The sequence below is a fragment of the Anolis carolinensis genome, chromosome 2, assembly GCF_035594765.1.
Source record: "Anolis carolinensis isolate JA03-04 chromosome 2, rAnoCar3.1.pri, whole genome shotgun sequence".
In the NCBI taxonomy this organism is placed as follows: domain Eukaryota; kingdom Metazoa; phylum Chordata; class Lepidosauria; order Squamata; family Dactyloidae; genus Anolis; species Anolis carolinensis.
Genome location: NC_085842.1, coordinates 97,850,127 through 97,871,947, shown reverse-complemented (window position 1 = coordinate 97,871,947; position 21,821 = coordinate 97,850,127). Strand labels below are relative to the sequence as shown.

The 21,821-nt window shown below is 44.5% G+C and overlaps 1 protein-coding gene and 1 long non-coding RNA gene across 3 annotated transcripts in view; one reads left to right on the top strand and one right to left on the bottom strand.

Moving 5' to 3' along the window:
* dctn4 (dynactin subunit 4) overlaps positions 1-17,481 on the bottom strand; it is a 28,954-nt gene extending 11,473 nt beyond the window's left edge. The window contains exons 1-7 of one of the 2 annotated variants that reach the window (XM_003217448.4): positions 17,276-17,481; positions 6,161-6,231; positions 5,025-5,203; positions 2,985-3,028; positions 1,862-1,969; positions 1,039-1,059; positions 287-360 (exon numbers count right to left, since the gene is read on the bottom strand). In XM_003217448.4, the coding sequence (XP_003217496.1) occupies positions 287-360; positions 1,039-1,059; positions 1,862-1,969; positions 2,985-3,028; positions 5,025-5,203; positions 6,161-6,231; positions 17,276-17,410 (632 nt within the window). In that variant the 5' untranslated portion in view covers positions 17,411-17,481. The remainder of the gene's footprint in view (positions 1-286; positions 361-1,038; positions 1,060-1,861; positions 1,970-2,984; positions 3,029-5,024; positions 5,204-6,160; positions 6,232-17,275) is intronic. The other variant, XM_003217447.4, reaches the window with a different exon arrangement.
* LOC134296144 (uncharacterized) lies at positions 17,476-20,848 on the top strand. Its single transcript, XR_010002720.1, has 2 exons — positions 17,476-17,863; positions 20,511-20,848. It is a non-coding gene; the product is annotated as an uncharacterized LOC134296144 (long non-coding RNA).
* The last annotated feature ends 973 nt before the right edge of the window (positions 20,849-21,821 follow it).

Genomic DNA, 21,821 nt, shown 5'->3' with positions numbered 1-21,821 from the left:
AATTATTACTTATTCCTTGTACAAGATAATGAAGACATCTCAGGCACAAAGCCCAAGGCAAGACAACTTGTACAGCTTTAATGTTTGCAAAACAAGTTAAGAGGTTCAGGCTCAGTGAAAAAAATACCAGCACCACACATTGGTACTGAATGTTCACTCAGAAGGCAGATTTTCATTCTGAAGGACTACATTTTTCTGAATATGAATGGTCATTTGCAAGCTTGTTCTAAGTTTGATCCAATTATTGTAGATCCAACCATGCACATAAGAGGAATTTATTACTCACGAAAGTCCAGTAAGGGCAGTGATAGGAGCCCCAGGTCTCTGGCGCTGCAATCTGGTTCCAAGACCATACTTATCCTATGGAGGAAAGAGCATACAATCAAAAAGAAGAATATCAATTGTAAATAAACCTGCACAGCTCCTGACATTTTGAAAGGTGGGAAAGGGCAAAAGCAAGAAAAAGCAAAATGAGAAAGTTTCTTTCTGTTCCAAGTAAATTTGGGGATTTAGGCAATCAAGTGAAACAAATATTTTGAAAATGCAAAAAAGGAATGGTGCGTGTTATAGCTAGTATAGTTACTTTTGAACATAGCAATTAACATGCTGGGAAAGAATATGTTTTTATGGCTTCCCTTTTTAGCAAAAAAGAACAGAGTACATGTAGTCTGAAGAAAAAGATGCAAAGTTTGTCTCAGTGGCATAGGACACTATATTTGAATGATATATTATTTCAGAGACAAATGCAAGAAATACTACTGTGTTTTTTTCAACAGAAAAATAAATGTTGGAAAGAGAGGCTGATTTGTATACACAGAAAACAGATGAACATATTCTATAAGATCCTTTTCCCACAGAGAGACTAAGGCAGTCTCCATTTTGCAACCAAGGCAAAGGCACATCCGAAATAGTTTGAGATAGCCATTATCATCTTGTGGGGCCTGCTAATGAACAGCAATTACCTATAAAGATCAATATACCTGTGGAACGCACGTAGGTTCAAATAATTTATTGCTAGCAGAAACTGAAGGAACTTACCACTACATGTATAGTGTGTTGCTGTGGAGAGCGCCCAAATTAGCAGCAGGTAGCAACGGAGACAAGAAAAATGCAGCAATAAAGACATAAGCAAATGAACAGAGCAAGCAGGTTATACAGTTTTCTCAGAGGCAGCAAGCGTATGCAAAAATGTTAAGCTAAGCCAAATCCAGCCTTTTGTTGGACATGGACATGCTGCATCACTGCAAATTAAAATGAAAGAGACCATTACACTCAAGATGATATCAATTATCATTTTAAAGTGCTGCCTCCTGCTAAATTCTGGACTTTGAAGTTCAAGAAGGGCCTTTAAAATTCTCTGCCAGAGCGGTCCTCGGCTTCCTTAAACTGCAAGCCCTAATATTCTACAGGAGGCAGCCACAGGATTAAAAGAGAGACCCCAGCAATATTTGTGCTGATTGTGTCCTAGGTCAGAAAATACTTAGCAGCCCTATTCAGTCAACCTATTCTGTTTTCTGACTAGCTGAAATGCTGAGCCAATGTTTCAACTGATTTTCTTCTCTGCATACATATGGCAAAATTAATTTAGCGTTTCAGACAAGCAAGTGCATACATTTGTCTAGTGGACAATCTCTTAGTAAACTATATTCTGAAATATTTCTATGCACAGGTGTTCAAAACATGCTTGTGTAAGATCATGGATCTCATAAGTTTTCTGTGAGATGGTTCCCTTTTCTTCCAAGTTGGTATCTTCCTTTCTAGAAGTTTCAACTAGAACAAGAAGTATCCTTCTGCAATTGACAATCTAGCAACCAGATTTTCACTGTGAGCTCTGGAATTATACACCATTTCCCCAACTCACGGAAAAAGCCAATGGCATGTAGGGTCGGCGTCGAACCAATTTTTTACGATCCCTTTCCATCTTCTCCTTCTGAGCCAGCTGTTGATAATACTCCACCAGTTTGTTAATCTGCATAAGAGAGAATGTCATCTTAAAAACAAAACCAGGCCTTTATTTTATAGCAGGTACTTGTTTTATGGGGCAAAAGGAACATCTTCCTTTCCCAGTCTTCATTTAAAAAATACAATTCTTTGTGCAAGTGCCTTTAAAACAAGAATTGTTATATTCCTCTTCCACACTTGCCTAGTCTCTTATTCATTAGTTTTCTTTCTAGAAGTAACATTTAGTATTGATTATGTATGACATTATAACTACGTCAGTTGATCAATCAGTAATATGTCTGTTTTTAGAAGAAAACCTATGAGGAGACTATATCATGGAAGCCTGTTTTTTAATTGCTCTGCTTGGTGGCTGCTATCCTGAAATGTGAGTTCAAAAGACAATGGCGTTAATAGACTAATACTGATTAGTGTTCAGAAACTGTGGCATAAAGACGTATTTAAAAAATCTTGTAGAGTCTTTTAGATTGAGAAAAACAATTTCTTTTTCTCCAACCGTTTCAAAGACACTATTTGATTCTTATATAATAACAATTTCTTCTTCAGTGTTTCTGTGTATCACATACAGTTGGCCCTCTGTATCCATGGATTCAACCATCAATGTCTTGAAAATACCTTTTTTAAACTCAAAAAGTCAACCTTGATTGTGCCATTTTATATAACGGGCACCATTTTACTATACCACTGCATAACATGAGGTTTGAGTGTAGAGTCCTGAAGCCAAGCCCCAGTGGACACTGAGGGCTCCCTGTATAGGATAAATTCACTCTAACAGATATCCAAGATAATTGTTTTCTTTGCTATATAGAGGTCACTTGGTAGACTCCCATCATCACTGCTTTCAGTTCTGCTAAGGCCCCTTCCCATTGCTGTCATGGACTTAACAGTAATAATGGAAGTTACAAAAACTGGAAACAGATGAATTTGTCCCTCTCTGTGCTGAAAAAGCAGAGACGATAAAACCTTGAGAAAATACTGTGATGTCCCTCAGCTTGGCTCTTTTAAAATAGAAATTCTATACTTACCTTTTGAGTGTGAGGATTCTCTGGCTCCTGCCAGCCTCCACTGGCTGCAATACAAATAACAAGAACAATTTAAAGGGAGCTAATCACACTTTATGTGCTGGTCAAACAGAGTAAAATATATTCAAAGTTACTGGAGGTTTCCGCTTTTTTTTTTTTAAAAAAATCATAATAAAACAGTAAACATGTTTGCTAAAACTATTTCTCTAGATTACTATGAATGTAGGGGCAAAAGGAAGTATTTTAGGAAAGGATCGGCAAACAAGAAGGAATGACTCAATTCCAGTTCTTCTGTACAAATGCTCATGCTCCCTGATATTTGCACTTATTGTCAGACATATCTGAGTTTTGGAGCCTAGCTAGGAAAAAAATCCAATTCAATTGAGTTGAAAAAGGTATCAGCAGGAATCAGCGGGCAGAATCATACAACCCCAATGCAAGAGGAAATTACTACAGGATGGAAAACATTACAATTGTTTCTCACATATATCTCAAAAGCATGCATTTTTCAGAGAAAAACAATACATATGTCCATCACATTTGTACAGTATGAGCCTCAAATCTAGAGGATACTGTATATTCCAGGATTTCGCATGGATGCCTTAAACCATGGTTAATAGTGACGTCTACTTAATAAACTGCTTCAGTAGAAGCATACCATAGAATTGTGCTGGAGGACCTAGGAAATGCCTAGAGTATTAGATCTTCCTGCACAATTCTACGATTGACCACCAGTGGAAGAACAACACCAAATTGCCTATTGGACCTAGATAATGCCTAGAGAGCAAGTAATTTGGCAGGCACAGATAAATGAAGCTAGGGATACTGGTTCAGTGGGTACAGAGATCATACTGTATTGGAATTCCAAGTAGGAGATACTTATGGCTTCTGATGATTTGGCAAGATGTAAAAATCCACCTATTACTGAGGGGAAAAATAAGCGGGATCAGAACAACTTACCTTTTCACCCAAACTGCCTCCATTTAGTATTTTCCCCTACACAGCTCTCTCCCAACAGCAGAGGACAGTACAATCCCTAGGAAGTATTTAGCAAGGAGCTGTAGAAGAAAAGCCCTAGTGACCCCCCCCCCCCCAAATGCAGTCCTAGAGCTTCTGAGAAAAGAAGCTGTTGCCTTCCATTCTGATGGGATATGTATTGAAGGTGCCTGACCAGGAGTGGGATTCTGGATGAAAGGTCTGATGAATACCCAGTTATAAAAATTTAACTTCCATTTTAAGCAACAAAAAGAAAGTTACCATTATCCTAATGCTCTTAGAGAAATTCAGAAAATTATGACATTTGGGATATCATACATAATCTGACCATTGATCATTTTTAAAGGCTATGGAAGAGACAAGAGGTGCAGAAAAATAATGAGAGGGCTAGTACAATTTCTCAACAAAGAAAAGTTACAACCAGTCAGACTGTTTGGGTCACTGTGGAGACAGTGAGGTTTTCTCCTTCCTCATATTAGAACCTGGCCCATATACCAAAGCTGAATAGTGAGAAATCCATAGCAGATACTGGGTATAGGGGAACTGTAATTCTCTACCACAAAATGAGAATTCAGCTAGGTAGCTAGAAAAAATAATTAATGATTGATATGGCTATCAATAAATACACATTATAATTGCTATATACTCTCTAAAATCAGAGGGACTAAGTTTCTATAAACAAGTTGCTATGAAATACAACTTTGAAAACACGGATGGACTCCTTCAGCCTTGGTCTCACACAACAGAGCTTTTCTTGCATTGCAAATAAACAGCAGGGTCTGTGGACTAATCCTAGATCTTGTGGAGGTGAAATAGGAATGCAAATGAGATAGGCCCTTTGGCACATAGTGTATTCTCAATTCTTTCTGTGATAAACAACAACTGCAATCACAAGTGTAACTTCATTACATTCTCAAAAGCCTTCTTTCTTGTCTAGTATTTTTTAAGCATTTAATCAACATGACATTCCAATTTTGAAAGAAGACTTCAACATAATATGCTAGGGAAGGGTTTTCAGATAATTGTCTTACAAGTGGCAATACTCACCAACTGATTTATCTGCCATGCCAACATCTCTGGAAGTCCAGCGGCAAAATCCACAAGCCAGATAGTAAGCTTTCTTCATTGTAGTCTTGGCTGGATCATCAGGGAGTGGAGCAGGGATGCTTGTTGCTCGGGTAGAAAGTGTGTGCATGCAGCAAGGGCAGTCAAAACAGTTAGCACACCTGAATGGGAAGAGGCAAGTATAAAATGATGAATGGCTTTAACCTGGAACTCCAGTGTCTTGAAATTAAAGTTCATAAATCAGAAATGGACATTGATAGTTTTATAGAACAATTCCATCCAAAGGATTCAAGAGGAAAGAAAATACTTTACAGAAACAGTTAATAATGAGATTGGTGATAGTTTTCTTCTTGAAAAGGCAAAACCCTTTTCCAAATGAATTTTCAAATCTGGTCAGATGAACTATAGAATATACGGATAAGGAAAGGATTTTGGAATACTTTATACATACTTACTATCATTCTTTTGATGAATCACAATGGCGTAAACCAGGAGTCCCCAAACTAAGGCCCGTGGGCCAGATTCGGCCCTCCAAGGTCATTTAACTGGCCTCTGTCCTAAACTTTAGACTTAGGGTTGACCTAAGTCTGAAATGACTTGAAGGCACACAACAACAACAATCCTAATTTTGGACTGTTTCATAGTCCGGCCCCCCAACAGTCTGCGGGACTGTGAATCGGCCCTCCACTTAAAAAGTTTGAGGACCCCTGGCGTAAACCATCACAACTAATTTTTCATTGTTGTGTAGATTAGAATTCTATTCTGACCACCCAAAGGACAAAATCCACACAATCTCAGCCCAAAATTAAAGCTACACGGCCTCTCCCATATGACCATTTCCATGATTTCGGATAAAAGGGGAATCAGCAGGGAGATAGCCAACCAATTTTGATGTAGATACATATATGCAGGAATATTATTTGCTGGAATATCCCAGTGACCCCCAGAAGTCCCAATGGGTGCCTTCTGGATGTGCCAAACAAATAATGTTTGTGCACACTTATCCACATATCAATTTTGTTCCTAACACTTTAGTAAAAACATAAAACATTTCTAGAATCCCTTTCTCCAAAATCAAAAAGAGGGGAAACATTTGCAAGAGTAGCGTGTATATTCACCTATTCTTCTTCAGCTTGGCTTCAGCTGAAGGCATGTTTTCCAAGCAACTAGGACAATAGTGAGAATCCACCTAAAGAATTAAAAAAGACTTGTTCATTCTTTGCCATCAATCAGCATAAAATTCTTCTATTTATCAAGTGACATATTTAACAAAAATTAAATTGTGTTTTTGAGAAAAATAGTTTTTCTTCGTGTACTCTGTGAATGCACACTAATGGAGAGACTGCGCCTGCGCGGGCTCCAACGGAAACTCTTCCCAAGCTGAAGTTTTAAATTTTGGCGGTAGCCACGCCCCCCCGTCCCCGGAGGGCATATAAGGCAGCCCTGGGTGCCCGCTCTCCAGTTCCTTTTTTTCCGCCGCAAGGTTCACTTCGGATTCTCATGTCTACTACTCGCTTCAAACGCTGCACTCAGTGTGCCGCTAAGATCCCTGATTCCGATGGCCACGCCAAGTGCCTCTTCTGTCTCGGAGAGGCCCATGTCGTCGGTACCTGCCGCTTCTGTCTAGCCCTGACGGCTCAGGCAAGGAAGAATAGAGCCGCGAGGCTCAGAGCAGCACTCTACGAGAAATCGCTCGCCCCTGAACCCACTCTGTCGACATCGGGCGCGACGTCGACGCTGAACCCGAGAGCGATGTCGGCACCGGCAGCTAAGGCTCCTTCAGTTTCGTCCAGGGCCTCCAAAACGGCTAAGCCCGTCAAACCGCTGTGCACGCTCACCACGGCCACTATGTCGACCCGTTCCGGTAGAGTGGGTCCCTCCTCGACGTCCAGCTCTGTGGCCTCCGTGTCCTCTCCTCCGTCGACCTCCGCGATGAAAATCGCCTTTAAGAGGGCCCACGAGGAACCTCGTCGGACCCAATCCGACTCAGCAATGGTCCCTCCGACGCCGGGAAAATCTCTGAGGGTTCCTTCAAAACAGCCGCTTGCTAAAAAGAGGGCGACCCAACGCTCTTCCTCTTCTGCCTCTTCCAAAAAAGACGCCCCTTCCTCTTCGGCGACATCTTCTAGAAGATCCTCTCCGATCGCTCCTGCCCAGCGGCCTCGACAACCCTCTCCTCGACATCTTTCCGATGGCGAACTGCAGGACTCACCCCACCACTCCACCCAAACAGTGGTCAGGGTGCCGTCGCCTCGGCCTGCTGCCTTGCATCGTCCGTCCCGCCAACAGCTTTTCCCCCCGACCTCGACACCGGAACGGGGTAGACAAACCACCCGCTTGGCTCGGGCTGCCCAAGCCTCGGCCTCCAAAGAGACTCGGCCACAGATCGCTCCTGCTCTTGAAGCTTTGCCTCCCCCAGAGACTGTGCCGTCATCTCCCCCTCAGTCCCCTCAAGGGGCTGAGGACGATGAGGTTGATATCGATCGTCCTGACTCCGCTCTCTCGGCCTCGGTGGTATCTCTAGGTCTCGATCTCTCTCCTCCTCACGATGCATACGAGGTGGATCCTCCCTCTCCTACGGACAATATTCGGGCCTTCTCTGACCAGATGGTGAGGATGGCCGATGCTCTGGGATTAGAGATCAAGCAAACTTCTAAGGCGGTGTCTGACCCGGTTTTCAAACGGGTCCAAGCCCAAGCCCCTCCAGCCACGCTGCTGCCATTTCTGCCTTACCTTCTGGATGTCATCCAAGCATCCTGGAAGACCCCTTCCTCGATTCCTCCTACCTCAAAGCGAATCGAATCCTGGTACCGTACCGATGACGATACCTTGGAGTGGCTTAAACACCATCCCGACCCGAATTCCATGGTCGTCAAGGCTTCACAGACCTCCGGTCGCGAATCGAATACACCTGCAGATAGAGAGGGCAAGAGGTTTGACGCGGTGAGCCGAAAGCTCTACTCTGGGGCCCTTCTACTTTGTAGAATGGCGAATTATGGGGCCTGTATGGGTGCATACCAGCAGATCCTTTGGGAGAAAGCACAGCCCTTTTTCTCGAAGTTGTCTGATGAAGACCGATCTGTACTGTCCACCCTTCAACAAGAAGCCGACGCCCTAGCCCATCATCAGGTGACACGGCCGGTAAGATGATCGCCCATGCCATTGCCATTCGTCGCCACGCCTGGCTGAGGTCGTCAGGTTTGTCTTCTTCCTCCAGACAAGTTATTGAAGACCTTCCTTTCGACGCTTTGGGTCTTTTCAATTCCGGCACCGACGATAAACTCAAAACTAACCATGATTTTAAGGTTCTAGCTATCAAGTGTGGTGACCAGCCTCAAACACACCGCACCAGATGGTTTCCTCAGCACTTCCGACGCTTTCCGCCCCCTTCTTACCGTCACCAATCCTTCAGGCGTCCCTCGGTTTCAAACAACCAGAACCGCCAACAACCTCGCCGCTTCGCCCATCCGCAAAAGCAACGCGGTCGAACCACTCCCACCTCTGGTCAGCCCCATCGGCGTACCTGACGCCACCTCTCTCTGTCAGGACTCTATCTCCGGTATCGATGCAGGACTCATTCCTCCGCATCCCTCCCCTCTACCACATCAACCTCACGGCCTCTTTTCAGACCGCCTGGCTCCTTTCTTCCATCATTGGGAGTCTATCACTTCAGATGCTTGGGTTCTCCGAATTGTTCGAGAGGGTTATGCCTTAGAGTTCGAAGAGCTCCCGCCCACGGGACAGATCCTTCTCTCCAACCCTTCTCAGGAGATTCTCGCCGAAATCGACATCCTCCTCGCCAAAGGGGCTATTCAGCCTTCTCCATCGGTACAGGACCCTCAAAGCTTCTTCTCCAGATACTTCACGGTCCTGAAGAGGGGAGGGGGGGCTCCGCCCCATTTTAGACTTGCGTGTGCTCAATACCTTCATACGCCCAACCAAGTTCAGGATGGTGTCCATCGCTTCCATCCTTCCTATGCTTCAGCGCGGAGACTACTTCGTGTCCATAGACTTACGAGACGCTTATTTCCACGTAGCGATTCGAGAAACCCACAGACGCTTCCTTTGCTTCAAGGTCCTCGACCAAACCTACCAGTTCACCGTTTTACCCTTCGGCCTCGTTACGGCCCCAAGGGTTTTCACCAAAGTCGTCGCTGTGGTGGCTGCCCACCTCAGGCTCCAAGGGATCACAGTTTTTCCATATCTGGACGATTGGTTTCTGGTCGGATCCGACCCTGTCCTCCTCCGACGTCACCACCCTCAGTCTTCTAGACTCTCTCGGTCTCCAGCTAAATCCCGACAAATCTCACCTCATTCCGTCGAACAAAATCCGCTTCATCGGCGCCTTGTTCGACTCAATCTCTCAAACTGTCTCTCTCCCACTCGACAGGTTTCTCGCCCTTCGCCAACAAATCACTCTCTGCAAAACCAATCGGAGAGTTCGAGCCCGGTCTATCCAGGTACTCCTGGGCCACATGGCCTCCACAGTCCTCACGACCCCGTTTGCCAGGCTCCATCTTCAGACCCTGCAGAGATGGTTTATAGACGTTTTCAAGCCATCCCACCACCTCAACTCGAGGTTCCTCTCCATCCCGCTCCATGTTCGTCAGTCACTTCGCTGGTGGAAGTCCCTCTCCAACGTTTGCAAGGGCCTCCCGTTCCATCCGACTCCTCCCTCGATTACCATAACCACGGACTCCTCCAACTACGGCTGGGGAGCTCACATGAACGGTCTCACCGTACAAGGTCTTTGGTCTCATTCCGAAAGGACCAATCACATAAACTTTCTGGAACTTCTCGCCATCTTCAAGGCTCTGAAAGCCTTCTCCCGCCTGATCTACCAGAAGTCTGTCCTCGTTCAATCAGACAACACAGTGGCAGTCTTCTACATCAACAAACAAGGCAGCACGGGTTCGAGGAAGCTGATGCTTCTCTCCTCTCAGCTGTGATCCTGGTGCATAGCCCGCAACATACAGGTCCTGGCAGTTCATCTTCCCGGGATCCAAAACAGCTTGGCGGATGCCCTCAGCAGGATGACGAGTTCCTGCCACGAGTGGATGCTTGATCCCGAGACTCTTCTTTCTCTCTTCCACAAATGGGGATCCCCTACCCTGGACCTCTTTGCTTCTCCCCAGAACGCACAACTACCTCGATACAGCACGAGATTTCCTCCGGCCTCCTTTCCAGGCTGCCTGGGAGACGCTTTTCTTCTAGACTGGTCGTCGGAACCGATCTACCTCTTTCCGCCTTTCCCTCTGATACCGAAGGTCCTGCAGAAACTCCGGTCGATATCGACGTCAGCGATCCTGATAGCCCCGGCCTGGCCTCGACAACCTTGGTACCCGGCCCTTCTTCACCTCTCCAGAGCGACCTTTCTCACTCTGCCTCTTCTGCCACACCTCTTGTCCAGAGAAAACGGCCAGATCCTGCACCCGGATCTCCCCTCTCTACATCTCACTGCATGGAGAATTCTCGCCTAACCTCCCTCCCGCAAAACCTTCAGGAGGTCCTCCGCGCAGCTCACAAGCCGGCTACAACCAGATCATACACTTATAAAATCTCCCGCTTCCGCGCCTTTCTTCGGTCCCGAGGAATTGCTGCCTTCCTGACCTCGATACCAATAGTGTTGGACTTTCTTATGACTCTTGCAGACCAAAAGCTTTCTCTTGCCTCTATGAAATCTTACTTGGCCGCTCTTTCGTGGTGTTTCCAGCAACATGGTAAACCATCTTTATTTTCTGATCACCTTGTCAAAACCTTCTTAAAGGGATACAACAATATCTGTCCGTCGTCCCAGCCGCCTACGCCGGGCTGGAACCTCGAGCTCGTGCTTTCCCAGCTCACTTCCTCTCCGTTCGAACCTCTAGCCTCGACCGACCTACATCTACTCTCATGGAAAGTAGCCTTCTTGGTGGCTATAACTTCGGCTCACAGGCCCTCCGAACTGGCGGCCCTTAGGGTTGATGAACCTTACCTCCGTTTCCACCATGACCGAGCCGTTCTCCGCCCGGACATCACCTTCCTCCCCAAGGTGGTCTCAGCCTTTCACCTCAACCAGGACATTGTTCTCCCTGCTTTCTTTCCAAACCCCTCGTCTCCCCTTGAACGGAGACTACATCTCCTCGACGTACGTAGGGCACTTCTCTTCTATCGAGACCGTACCAAGGACATTCGAAAGACTCAGAGACTCTTTATAGCCCATGCCCCAGATAAACTGGGCAATCCTATTTCCTCGCAAAGGTTGTCTCATTGGATTGCACAGGCTATTGAACTGGCTTACGAACTGGCAAAGCGTCCTCCTCCCCCGTCCGTCCGTCCGCGTTCAACGAGAGGCCTTTCCACGTCGACTGCCTTTCTAAGGGGCATCCCCCTGGACTCTGTTTGTAAGGCAGCGATTTGGTCTAACCCCCTTACATTCGTGTCTCACTACAGGATAGACCAAAAAGCCTTAAAAGACTCAGCCTTTGCTAGATCGGTCTTATCATCCTGTCTGTCCTGAGGATCTCTGACTCCCCACCTTTTCTCCTCAGAACTTACCTACCACACGGCCCCCTGAGGGCTCCTCCTCATGGGTTTTCGCTATAGATGTCCCTGTGTTTGGCTATCTCGTTATGTTGCTTCTATGCTCATGTTTGCACTGTTCTTTTCTCAAACGATTGTGCCTTATGTACGGTTGCCTCTCTCCCCTTCGGAAATGATGCACTGTACTTGATCACTCTTGCTTAAATTTGTTTATTCCATGACCTACCGAGTTCCTTTCTCGGCGTTATGCTTGTGTTTACTTCTATGGGTCCTTCGGACCATGTTATTTATGATTAATAAAGATGTGTTTGGACATCAACTTGTTGTCAAGGTTTGCCTTGTCCCACCATCCGGGACCTAAGCGTGCTAGTCTCCATTAGTGTGCATTCACAGAGTACACAAAGAAAAAGGACAGGTTGCTTACCTGTAACCGTGTTTCTTCGAGTGTACTCTGTGAATTCACACAAGCCCGCCCTTCCTTCCCCTCTGGCAAACCCTCTTCCTTTCTCGTTGCCTTGGCGGCGCAGGAACTGGAGAGCGGGCCCCCAGGGCTGCCTTATATGCCCTCCGGGGACGGGGGGGCATGGCTACTGCCAAAATTTAAAACTTCAGCTTGGGAAGAGTTTCCGTTGGAGCCCGCGCAGGCGCAGTCTCTCCATTAGTGTGAATTCACAGAGTACACTCGAAGAAACACGGTTACAGGTAAGCAACCTGTCCTTCCACACAGGAAGTAGTGCTATTGTATTGCTATTGTAGTGCTATGTCTCCTCCAAAGCCCCCCAAATGATTTGGAATCTTCTGATACAGACTTTGGGATGCCCAGGTGTTTGGCTATAACAACTATGGGACTGGCTTGTGAATCAGCAAATCTGCAGCTCAATTCCCATGTCTGTCATTATGCAGTCTAAGGCTTCCCAACCTCTTTCAGACTCCATCCATCCTATGGTGACACTTATATTATTCAATTTACAAAAGTCTAAAAACAATTTGAAGATGGTATAGGCTACTATTAAACTTATAAATCACAATACTGAAGGAGAAAGGTCATAAGCTGGTGGCTGAAAATGTTTCACGTGCATTCAATAATGTAGGTTCACTATTTTATGCCACAAGACACTGGGAAAATATCTCCTTGATGAACAAAAATCAGACCAGTCATGCTACTGCCATCAGCTTGATCTTCAACATTGTCATCATATGATCCAAATAATCTGTTTCAGAATGAGGTGCTTTGAACCTTCCTCATGGCTAAATACACAGCCCCCACATCAAATCCAAGTGTGCAAAACATTTTCCAGCCTTTCACCACACATGGATGGGAACTCATCTGAACATGTATATGCACATAGACATATCATATCATATATCAAAGAAAACAGATGGTTAGGACTTCTTGAGCATTTATGCACAGATCTGACAGACAGTGTTCTCCTGAACAAAGCAACACTATATGAAATGTTTCTGGAAAGCTCACAAAAACATCAACTTTTATCATGGATGTTTAATTCACATCTTCTCTAAACAATGTGCTGGATCCTGCTAATTGTGCTGCTGGAGTATCTGTATGTCTAACAATACATGTTTTAATTTTGGTTTTTTTGAAAAAACAAATTATTATTTAGCCTTGTTTTAATTTTGCATCCTATGAATTTTTAATTATTTTAAAATTTGTTGTAAGCTGCTTTTAGTCACAAATTGGGGGGCTAAAATTAAATATTACAAAAATAAATATACATTATCTAATTAAATTAATTCAATTTATGTACTTAAATTAAGTTAATAATTTAAAAATGTACCCAATTTAGATGAAATTAATTTAAGACATTACATATACCAAAACTATGCCTACTGAACTACATTAAAATTATTTATTCTACTTTTACATAATTAAAACAATTCTTAAACGCAATTCTTTAGCGCATCTATAACCCTAGCCCAATCCATCACATTGCTTTCCATTCCATTTAACTGTGCTCCTGTTTTGTTCCCCAGTCAACAGCAACAACAATGACCAACATATTCAAAGCATTATGGAGTCCTCTCTCTGTAGCTGTCAGAACATCCCTTTATGGACATGCTGGCTTTCAGAGCTCAAGAGGCAGCCTCTCTGAGAATAGATTTTAGAGCATTCTTCCAGAACTAATGCCTTAAATTCAACCAGAAGGGTTTGACATGGGGCAAGGGGGGGCGGGGGGCGGGGAGAGACTTCTCAGCTTGAACATGTCAGTGACAGAAAAAACAGCTGACAGGGTGTTTTTGGTGGTTCAGTTATTAGTGATTCAATGGGGTCAGCAAGATTCATGCAACCTGCGTAGCTTTGATCTAAATTATCCTGAACACTGGTGAAAAAGCCTAAGCAAGTAATATGCTGTATTTTCAAACCCTGGACACACCATTTCCAGAATTCCTGGACTAGATTGTAATTGCTTAGTAAACAGCTGCACATGACACAAAAATATGTAGAACAAGATCCCAATGTGAAAAAGATGAAAAGTAACTTTGGGATGTAGACCAAAAAGGTATTATTTTCTTAGAAATAGGTCTAATCAAAGCAATGTCCTCTGTACTTGCAGAACTACTAATTCAAAGTTACCCATGTAAAGCTATTATCTCAAAGTGTACAGGAAAATAAAACAACTTTGGGAGACTGAATATGAATGAGAAATTCATCAGTGGACATCATATCATATCATATTGGGCTGTGGCGCAGGCTGGAGAGCAGCTACAATCGATCACTGCAATGAATCACTCTGACCAGGAGGTCATGAGTTCGAGGCCCGGCTCGGAGCCTATGTTTGTTTGTCTTTGTTCTATGTTAAAAGGCATTGAATGTTTGCCTATATGTGTAATGTGATCCGCCCTGAGTCCCCTTCAGGGTGAGAAGGGCGGAATATAAATGCTGTAAATAAATAAATAATATCCACAGACAACATGAACTCCCCACTCACACTACAGCCTCTTGAGCTTATTTTTCATTCAAAAAAGCAGTTTGGGGTCTGTTCTATGTCTTTGCATGTTACATGTAGTTTCTTTCTTAGATATACAAAGTTGATAAGTTGGAAGATTAACAGTATAATCCGAAGAACTAAAAGTGAATGTAGTACAGTACAACCCGGTATCCGCAGGGGATACGTTTCATGACCCTCCTGTGGATACCATGGAAGATGGTAAATAGGAAACCCTATATTTGGTCTACACTTGGGCTGGAAGCATATCATAAAAAACACTTTACTGGGGGAGGGGGATATATCAGGGAGCATAGGTAAGTGAAACATGGTTACTGAATCAGTGGATAAGGGGGTTGTCCTGTACAGTGGTTTGAATGTTGGCTAAATATTCTGGAAGATGGAGGCTAGTTCTACACTGCCATGTAATGAAGTTTGAACTGCACTGAAATGCATTATAAGGCAGTGTAGAATCAGCTTATGGTTTCCATTTTTGTTTAGCCATGGAAACCCTCCAGGCAACCCATGGGCCAGCCATGCTCTCTCTGCCTCAATGGAGCAATGTAAACTCTCTCTGAACCAGTTCTTGCCAAGAAAAGTCCATTTGCCTATGGATCTCTGTATTGGGACACAGCAACTGAGGGCCCTTCCAGACAGTCCCTATATCCCAGGATCTGATGCCAAATTTTCTACTTTAAATTGGATTAAATGAGTCCCCACTGACAGATAATCTGGGATAAACAGAAAACCTGGGATCAGATCCTGGAATATAGGACCTGGCTGGAAGGATCCTAACACAACAAGGGACACTGCCCACTTCCACCTCCACAGCTGTGAGTTTAAACCACCGTAACAAGAATCTTATTGTAAAGGCCTGGGCATTGAAAGGAATCCAATCACATCTGAACATGGTTAAAACATACAAGCCATGCTAAATTATACAGGTTGTGCATCCCTTATTCAGAAATACAAAATTTATCCACAAGACTGGCTGAGATGAGGACAAATTTGCTTTCTGATGATTCAATACACACAGATATTGTTTCATACACCAAATGATTAGAAATATTGTCTAAGATTACCTTCAGGCTCTGTGCGTAAGGCTCTCTGTGTGTATATGAAGCATAAATAAATATTGTATTTAGACTTGGGCCCCACCTCCAAGATATCTTATTATGTACATGCAAATATCCCAAAATCTAAAACTCTTGTCTGTTTGAGGCAAGTGTTAATGTAGCAATTGGCCACTTTGATTAGCATTTAATGGCCTTGCAGCTTCAAGGACTGGTTGCTTCCTGCCTGGGGGAATCCTTTGTTGGGAGGTGTTGGCTGGCCCTCATTGTTTCCTGTCTGGAGTTCACCTGTTTTCTGGGTGTTGTTCTTTATTTATTGTCATGGTTTTAGAGATTTCAATACTGGTACTGGTAGTTCTCAAATAATATGCTTTGTCTAGGTTGGTTCATCAAGTGTTCTGCTATGACTGCCTTCTCTAGTTGAATTATTCTGCAGGGCCTTTCATGTTCCTTGATTTGTGTTTGGGCAATGTTGTGTTTGGTAGCCCCTATGTTGACTTGTCCACAGCTGCATGGTATATGGTAGACTCCTGCAAAGGTGAGTGGATGCCTTTTGTCCTTTGCTGAATGTATCATTTCTTGGATTTTCTTAGTAGGTCTGTAGATAGTTTGTAAGTTGTGTTTCTTCATCAGCTTCACTATGCGGTCAGTGGTTCCCTTGATTTATGGTAAGAAGAACACTTTTCCATGTATATACATACACAGAGAAAAAAATCAGGGCCAGCTAACACCTCCTAACAGAGGATTCCTGCAGGCAGTAAGCAGCCAGTCCTTATAAAAACTATTTATATATATCCTGCTCTATCTCCTCAAAAGGACACAGGGCGGTTTCCAAAATATGTGCAAAAACAGTCAATTGTCAGAAATATCATACAACAACTTGAACACAGCAAACATAATAAAATAACATCACAACAGAAACTAAAACTGCAAGGCTACTCAATGCTAATCAAGATAGCCAATTGCACCATTCACACTTGCCTCAAACAGACATGAGTTCTTTCTCCCACCCTGGACTTTCCACAGATATATAAACTCCTCTTGCCTAGTTTTCAACAAACCTCACAACCTCTGAGGATGCCTACCATAGATGTGGGCGAAACATCAGGAGAGAATGCTTCTGGAACATGGCCATACAGCCCGGAAAACTCACAGCAACCCAGTGATTCTGGCCACGAAAGCCTTCCAGCAAACAACGAAACAGTACCCCATCACCAATCCTAAATGCTTCTGGTCCCAAACATTTTGGATAAGGGATGCTCGCCTATAAGATTAAATTCCTATGATATAAATTAGGGAAAGATAGATAGAATAAACCTGAGGGCAGGATACTATTTTGTTGTGCTTTTACTTGTGAAGAGCTTTGTACAATAATGGCACTATATCTCGTGAGGTTGATATTGCCTACCCCTCCCTAGTAGGCCTGGCTTCCTCCCCCACACTGACAGTCCTCTCTCTTGTCCAATGAAGGGAGAAACCACACTGACAGAAGGAGGAGTAATCCAATCGGGGCTCCAGCCTGGAGGGCCACCCATAGAGTGGCCAATCGGGAAAGACTTTGGAGCCGATCTCTGCTAACCAATGGGACGACAAAGAGGAGCGAGTGGCAGCAAAAGCGACCAATAGGCACTTATACTCCCGCCTATTCCTCCGGCTGCTCCCTCCCTCTTCCCCGCCGCCTCTGCCGCTTTACCTCATGAGAGACACACTCGAGGGAACGGAGCTCGCTACAGTAGCGGCAGAAATAGAGCTGCGAGAGCGGCATGCGGATCTCTTTCTCGCCGCGGACGAGGTACAAGACCCGCTCGGACTGAAGCAGCGACGCCATCTTGGGAAGACGGAACCAGCCCAGCCTTAGCCGCTCGCTCTCTCGCCACCCCCAGCCCACGTGACTTCCGGCAGCGCACCCGGAAGCCACGATCTTTCGCCGAGAGACATGTGGCTGTTCTGGTCACTTCCGGGTAGTACTCTATGATCATCGAGCGGCGAAGCATCAATAGCCGAACGGGACGGAAGGGGGCGATTGTTGGTTTTGAAATAGCGTGGTATTTAGGAAAACGTGGTGCAGCTAAATACCCTAAAGCAGGCATGGGCAAATTTGGGCCTTCCAGGTGTTTTCGACTTCAATTCCCAGAATTCCTAACAGCTTCAGGTCCTTTCCTTTTCCCCCTCAGCCGCTTAAGCTGTTAGGAATCCTGGGAACTGAAGTCGAAAACACCTGGAGGGCCCAAGTTTGCCCATGCCTGCCCTAAAGGCACCAGATCGCATCTGATCTTGGAAGGTAAGCAGAGATTGCATCTACACTGTAGAATTAATGCAGTTTGGTACCACTTCGTGCTGCAGAATCATAGAGGTTGTAGGTTCCAAGGTCCTTAGCCTTCTCTGCCAAAGTGTGCAGGTGCCTCACCAAACTACAACTCCTAGGATTCCAAAACATTGAGCCAAAGCACTTAAAGTGGTCTCAAACTGTTTTAATTCTACTGTGTAGATGCATCCAGGGTTAGCCCTGGCTAGTATTTGGAAAGGATACTGTGGCTTTAGGCCAGTGATTCCCAAAGTGGGTGATGGCACCTATTAGGACACGGGGGCGGGGCCAGGGGAAGAGCGGGCTTTTTCCCAAGAGCCCCAGACAGGGCTGAGAATCTATACCTCTCCTGAGGCACTTGTTGGGACACAGGGCAGAGCTAGGGAAGGGGGTGGGGCCTCCTTCTAAGAGTCTGAGACAGGGCTGAGCCTCTATACCTCTCCTGAGTGGCCTTTTAGGACTAAGGGGTGGGGCAGGGGCGGGGCCTCTTCCCACGGACGCGAGACAGGGCTGAGCCTCTGTATACCTCCCCTGAGGCGCTTGTTAGAACATGGGGGTGGGGTATAGAGGTTGAGCCTCATCGGGCACTTGGGAAGAGCCCCCCCCCCGCCTCTAGCCCCGCCCCCTGTGTCCTGGGAGGTATCGCAGGACAGGGATAGAAGCTCAGCCCTGCCTCAGAGCTCGTAACTCCGCCTATCCCAGTCCTGGCTGCTCATTTGTGGCCCCGCCTCCATCCCACTCCCAGCCCTGCATCTTGGACTAGGGGAGAGGCTCAGCCCTGCCCTCTTGAGCAGTAGCCACATCCACCCCTCTAAGCCACACACCCCTTTCCAGGGGGCACTCAGTAATATTTTCTCTGGAAAGGGGGCAGTAGGCCAAATAAGTTTGGGAACCACTGCTTTAGGCTGTATATTAGATGAGAGAACTAGTACAATCACCTCTGAGAATTCCTTGCCTAAAAATACCCCTGTGAAATTTGTGGAGTCATAAGTCTACAGGTGACTCCAAGGCATCCACGCATATCACATGCATGTTATGTGAAGGAAAGCCAACTGCAGTTTTACTTACTGGCTTATTTCAGCATGAGCCTTTGGGGATAGATATCTGCTTTTTCAAAATAGCATCAGAAGTGACTTGAGATCATACTGCAAGTCGTTTCTGGTGTGAGAGAATTGGCCATCTACAGAGACATTGTCCAGGGGATGCTGGGATGTGTTACCATCCTGCTGAGAGGCTTCTCTCATGTCCCTGCAAGCTAGAGCTCACAGGCAGGAGCTCACCCTGTCTTGCAGATTTGAACTGGCAATCTTCAGGTTAGCAACCCAACTTTCAGGTCAGCAATTCAGCCAGCACAAGTGTTTAACCCAGTTCTTCTCAACCTGGGATCCCCATATGTTGTTGGCCTTCAATTCCCAGAAATCCTAACAGCTGGTAAACTGGCTGGGATTTCTGGGAGTTGTAGGCCAACAACATCTGGGGACCCCAGGTTGAGAACTACTGGTTTAATCCATTGTGCTACTGCGGCTCCTAGTAATCCATTTGTTCACACGCACTTAAAATGGTGTACGGTTTCATGGCCAGTGGAGTTGGCTGTGCGAGGGGTGTAAGAGACTAGCAAAGACCCAACACCCTTCAAGTCATTTCTGACCAAGGGGAACCTGTGATGGAGCTTTCTTGGCAAGATTTCATCAGAGAGGGTTTACCTTTGCCTTCCTTTGAGGCCGAGGCGGGATGATTTGCCCATGAACATACAGTGAATGGGCTTCCATGGCTGAGCGAGGATCTGAACCCTGATATCCAGGTTCAGATGACTATACTAGGCTGGCTCTCGTTCTCGCAGGGCCACTTCTTTGAAAATGACCACACAACAAGATCAGAACCTGTCATATAAAAGGGGTTGTTCCTGTGCAGGGTTCCTTTCAGGCAGACATACCCTTCCCAGTGATACCTTAGTCCTGGTGCTTTTGAGTTTTGGCAAAACATTGCTGTTCCAGGGGCTAAGTAAGGGTGCCTCTACACTGTAGAATTAATGCACTTTGACAACACTTTAATTGCTGTGGCTTAGTGCTATGGAATCATGGGAATTTGAATTTTGTAAGATGTTTGCCCTTGTCACAGGTATGTTACCAAATTACAAATCCCAGGATACTATACATTGCGTCATGGCAGTTAAGATGGTGTCAAACTGTATTAAAATGACACTGAGTGGGTTGCATAACAATTCACCACTTTGAGTCTCTTTAAAAGAAAAAGGTATGTATAAATAAATAAAATAACAATACATTCTGAGATAAAGGGCTTGTGGCCCTTTATATCAAGCATGGCAAAGTGTGGTTCATGGGATGTCAGTGCCCCTTCAGAGGCATATTTGTGACCCTCACAACCATTTTTGTGTTCCCTCAGGATTCCCCAGAAGTTCAAAATGTCCCAAAAAGATCTCTAGGGTGCAGGGAGCATTTGTCTCACTGCTCCCCATGTGTCTGGAACATCCTTGGGCCCTCCGGAATAAAAACATACTATTTTAAAAAATGTTTTGCATCCAAATGTCCCAAAAGGCTTTCTAGGGGGCAAAAAAAAGCCAAAAAATATTGGTGTTGGTGAGCTCTTTTTTTTTCTTTTACAGGAGTATTGCAAGATCTCCCAGAGGGTTGAGGTTTCAACAATAGCCCAGCCTCCCTGTCTATTGGCCATCATAGCTGGGACTGTTGGAACTTACAATCCAGAAACATTCTATGTTTTATGAATTCAAGTTGCAAAAAATATATCATCAACTAAATAGTGGGAAAGGTATATGCTCCTGTGTTTCTGCTGTTCCTTTCCTCCTAGTAAAGAGTTTTTTCCTATGCAAGTGGAAATTGCTGCATATAATGTTGATCAGAGGAAATGTTGTGCATGAAAAGGATTGTTTGTATGTGTATTTAATTTATTGATTAAATAAATTTATTCTAGTTTGACTCTGCACTATGTCTTCTTCCATAGTGTTTATTTCTTAAATACACTGGCAAATTGCTCTCATGCTCTTGAACTTGTAGATTAGTTTATCTGTTGAAAGGGGCCACTGAAAGCTGAAGCTGTTCTCATTGCCTCCCTGTTGTTTTTTTGTTTTGTTTTTTTTGAAAAAAGCAACCAAGAATAGGCTGTTTTCCTTGACCTTTTAACTTCATACATCAGTGGAATATTCCAAGATAATCTAGTAGAAGTAGAATATGTTCATAGTAGAATATTCCATGAAGAAGAAATCCAGTTTCCCACAGTTGATCCCTCAAGATCATTAATTCTTTCTTCGGAGACTACAAGAAGTGGTTTCCGCAAATTTCATCAGTACCTGTTGATGTAAATGTCATGGGTCCTGCCCAAGAGATTAAGCTATCTGTGGTGGAACAGCAAATATTACCTTTTTCACCAAGTCAAAGTGCAACACTACTCAAAACCAGATTATTTTGGCACAGGAAGCAGGTTTTTAAAATATACCCTTGTACCCGAGTAAGGAATAAGCAACTGATCTCCCACCACGTAGAACAATGAATCCACTCTTTGATTTTATCAACTCTTCAGCAGATTTTATTAATATGCCTCCCAAGTTCCTGAATTTTATGGGAGCCATGCTTTTTCTTAAAAAGGGACTGAGTCCAGTATGGGAAGAGTGCCCATTCAACGCGCAGCAGCTTTTGGGTGAACAGAGAAATGACTTCTACCGCATATCATTCTAACCAATTTTTATTGGTTTATAGTACAGTAGAGTCTCACTTATCCAACACTTGCTTATCCAACGTTCTGGATTATCCAACGCATTTTTGTAGTCAATGTTTTTAATACATCATGATATTTTGGTGCCAAGTTTGTAAATACAGTAATTACTACATAGCATTACTGTGTATTGAACTACTTTTTCTGTCGAATTTGTGGTATAACACGATGTTTTGATGCTTAATTT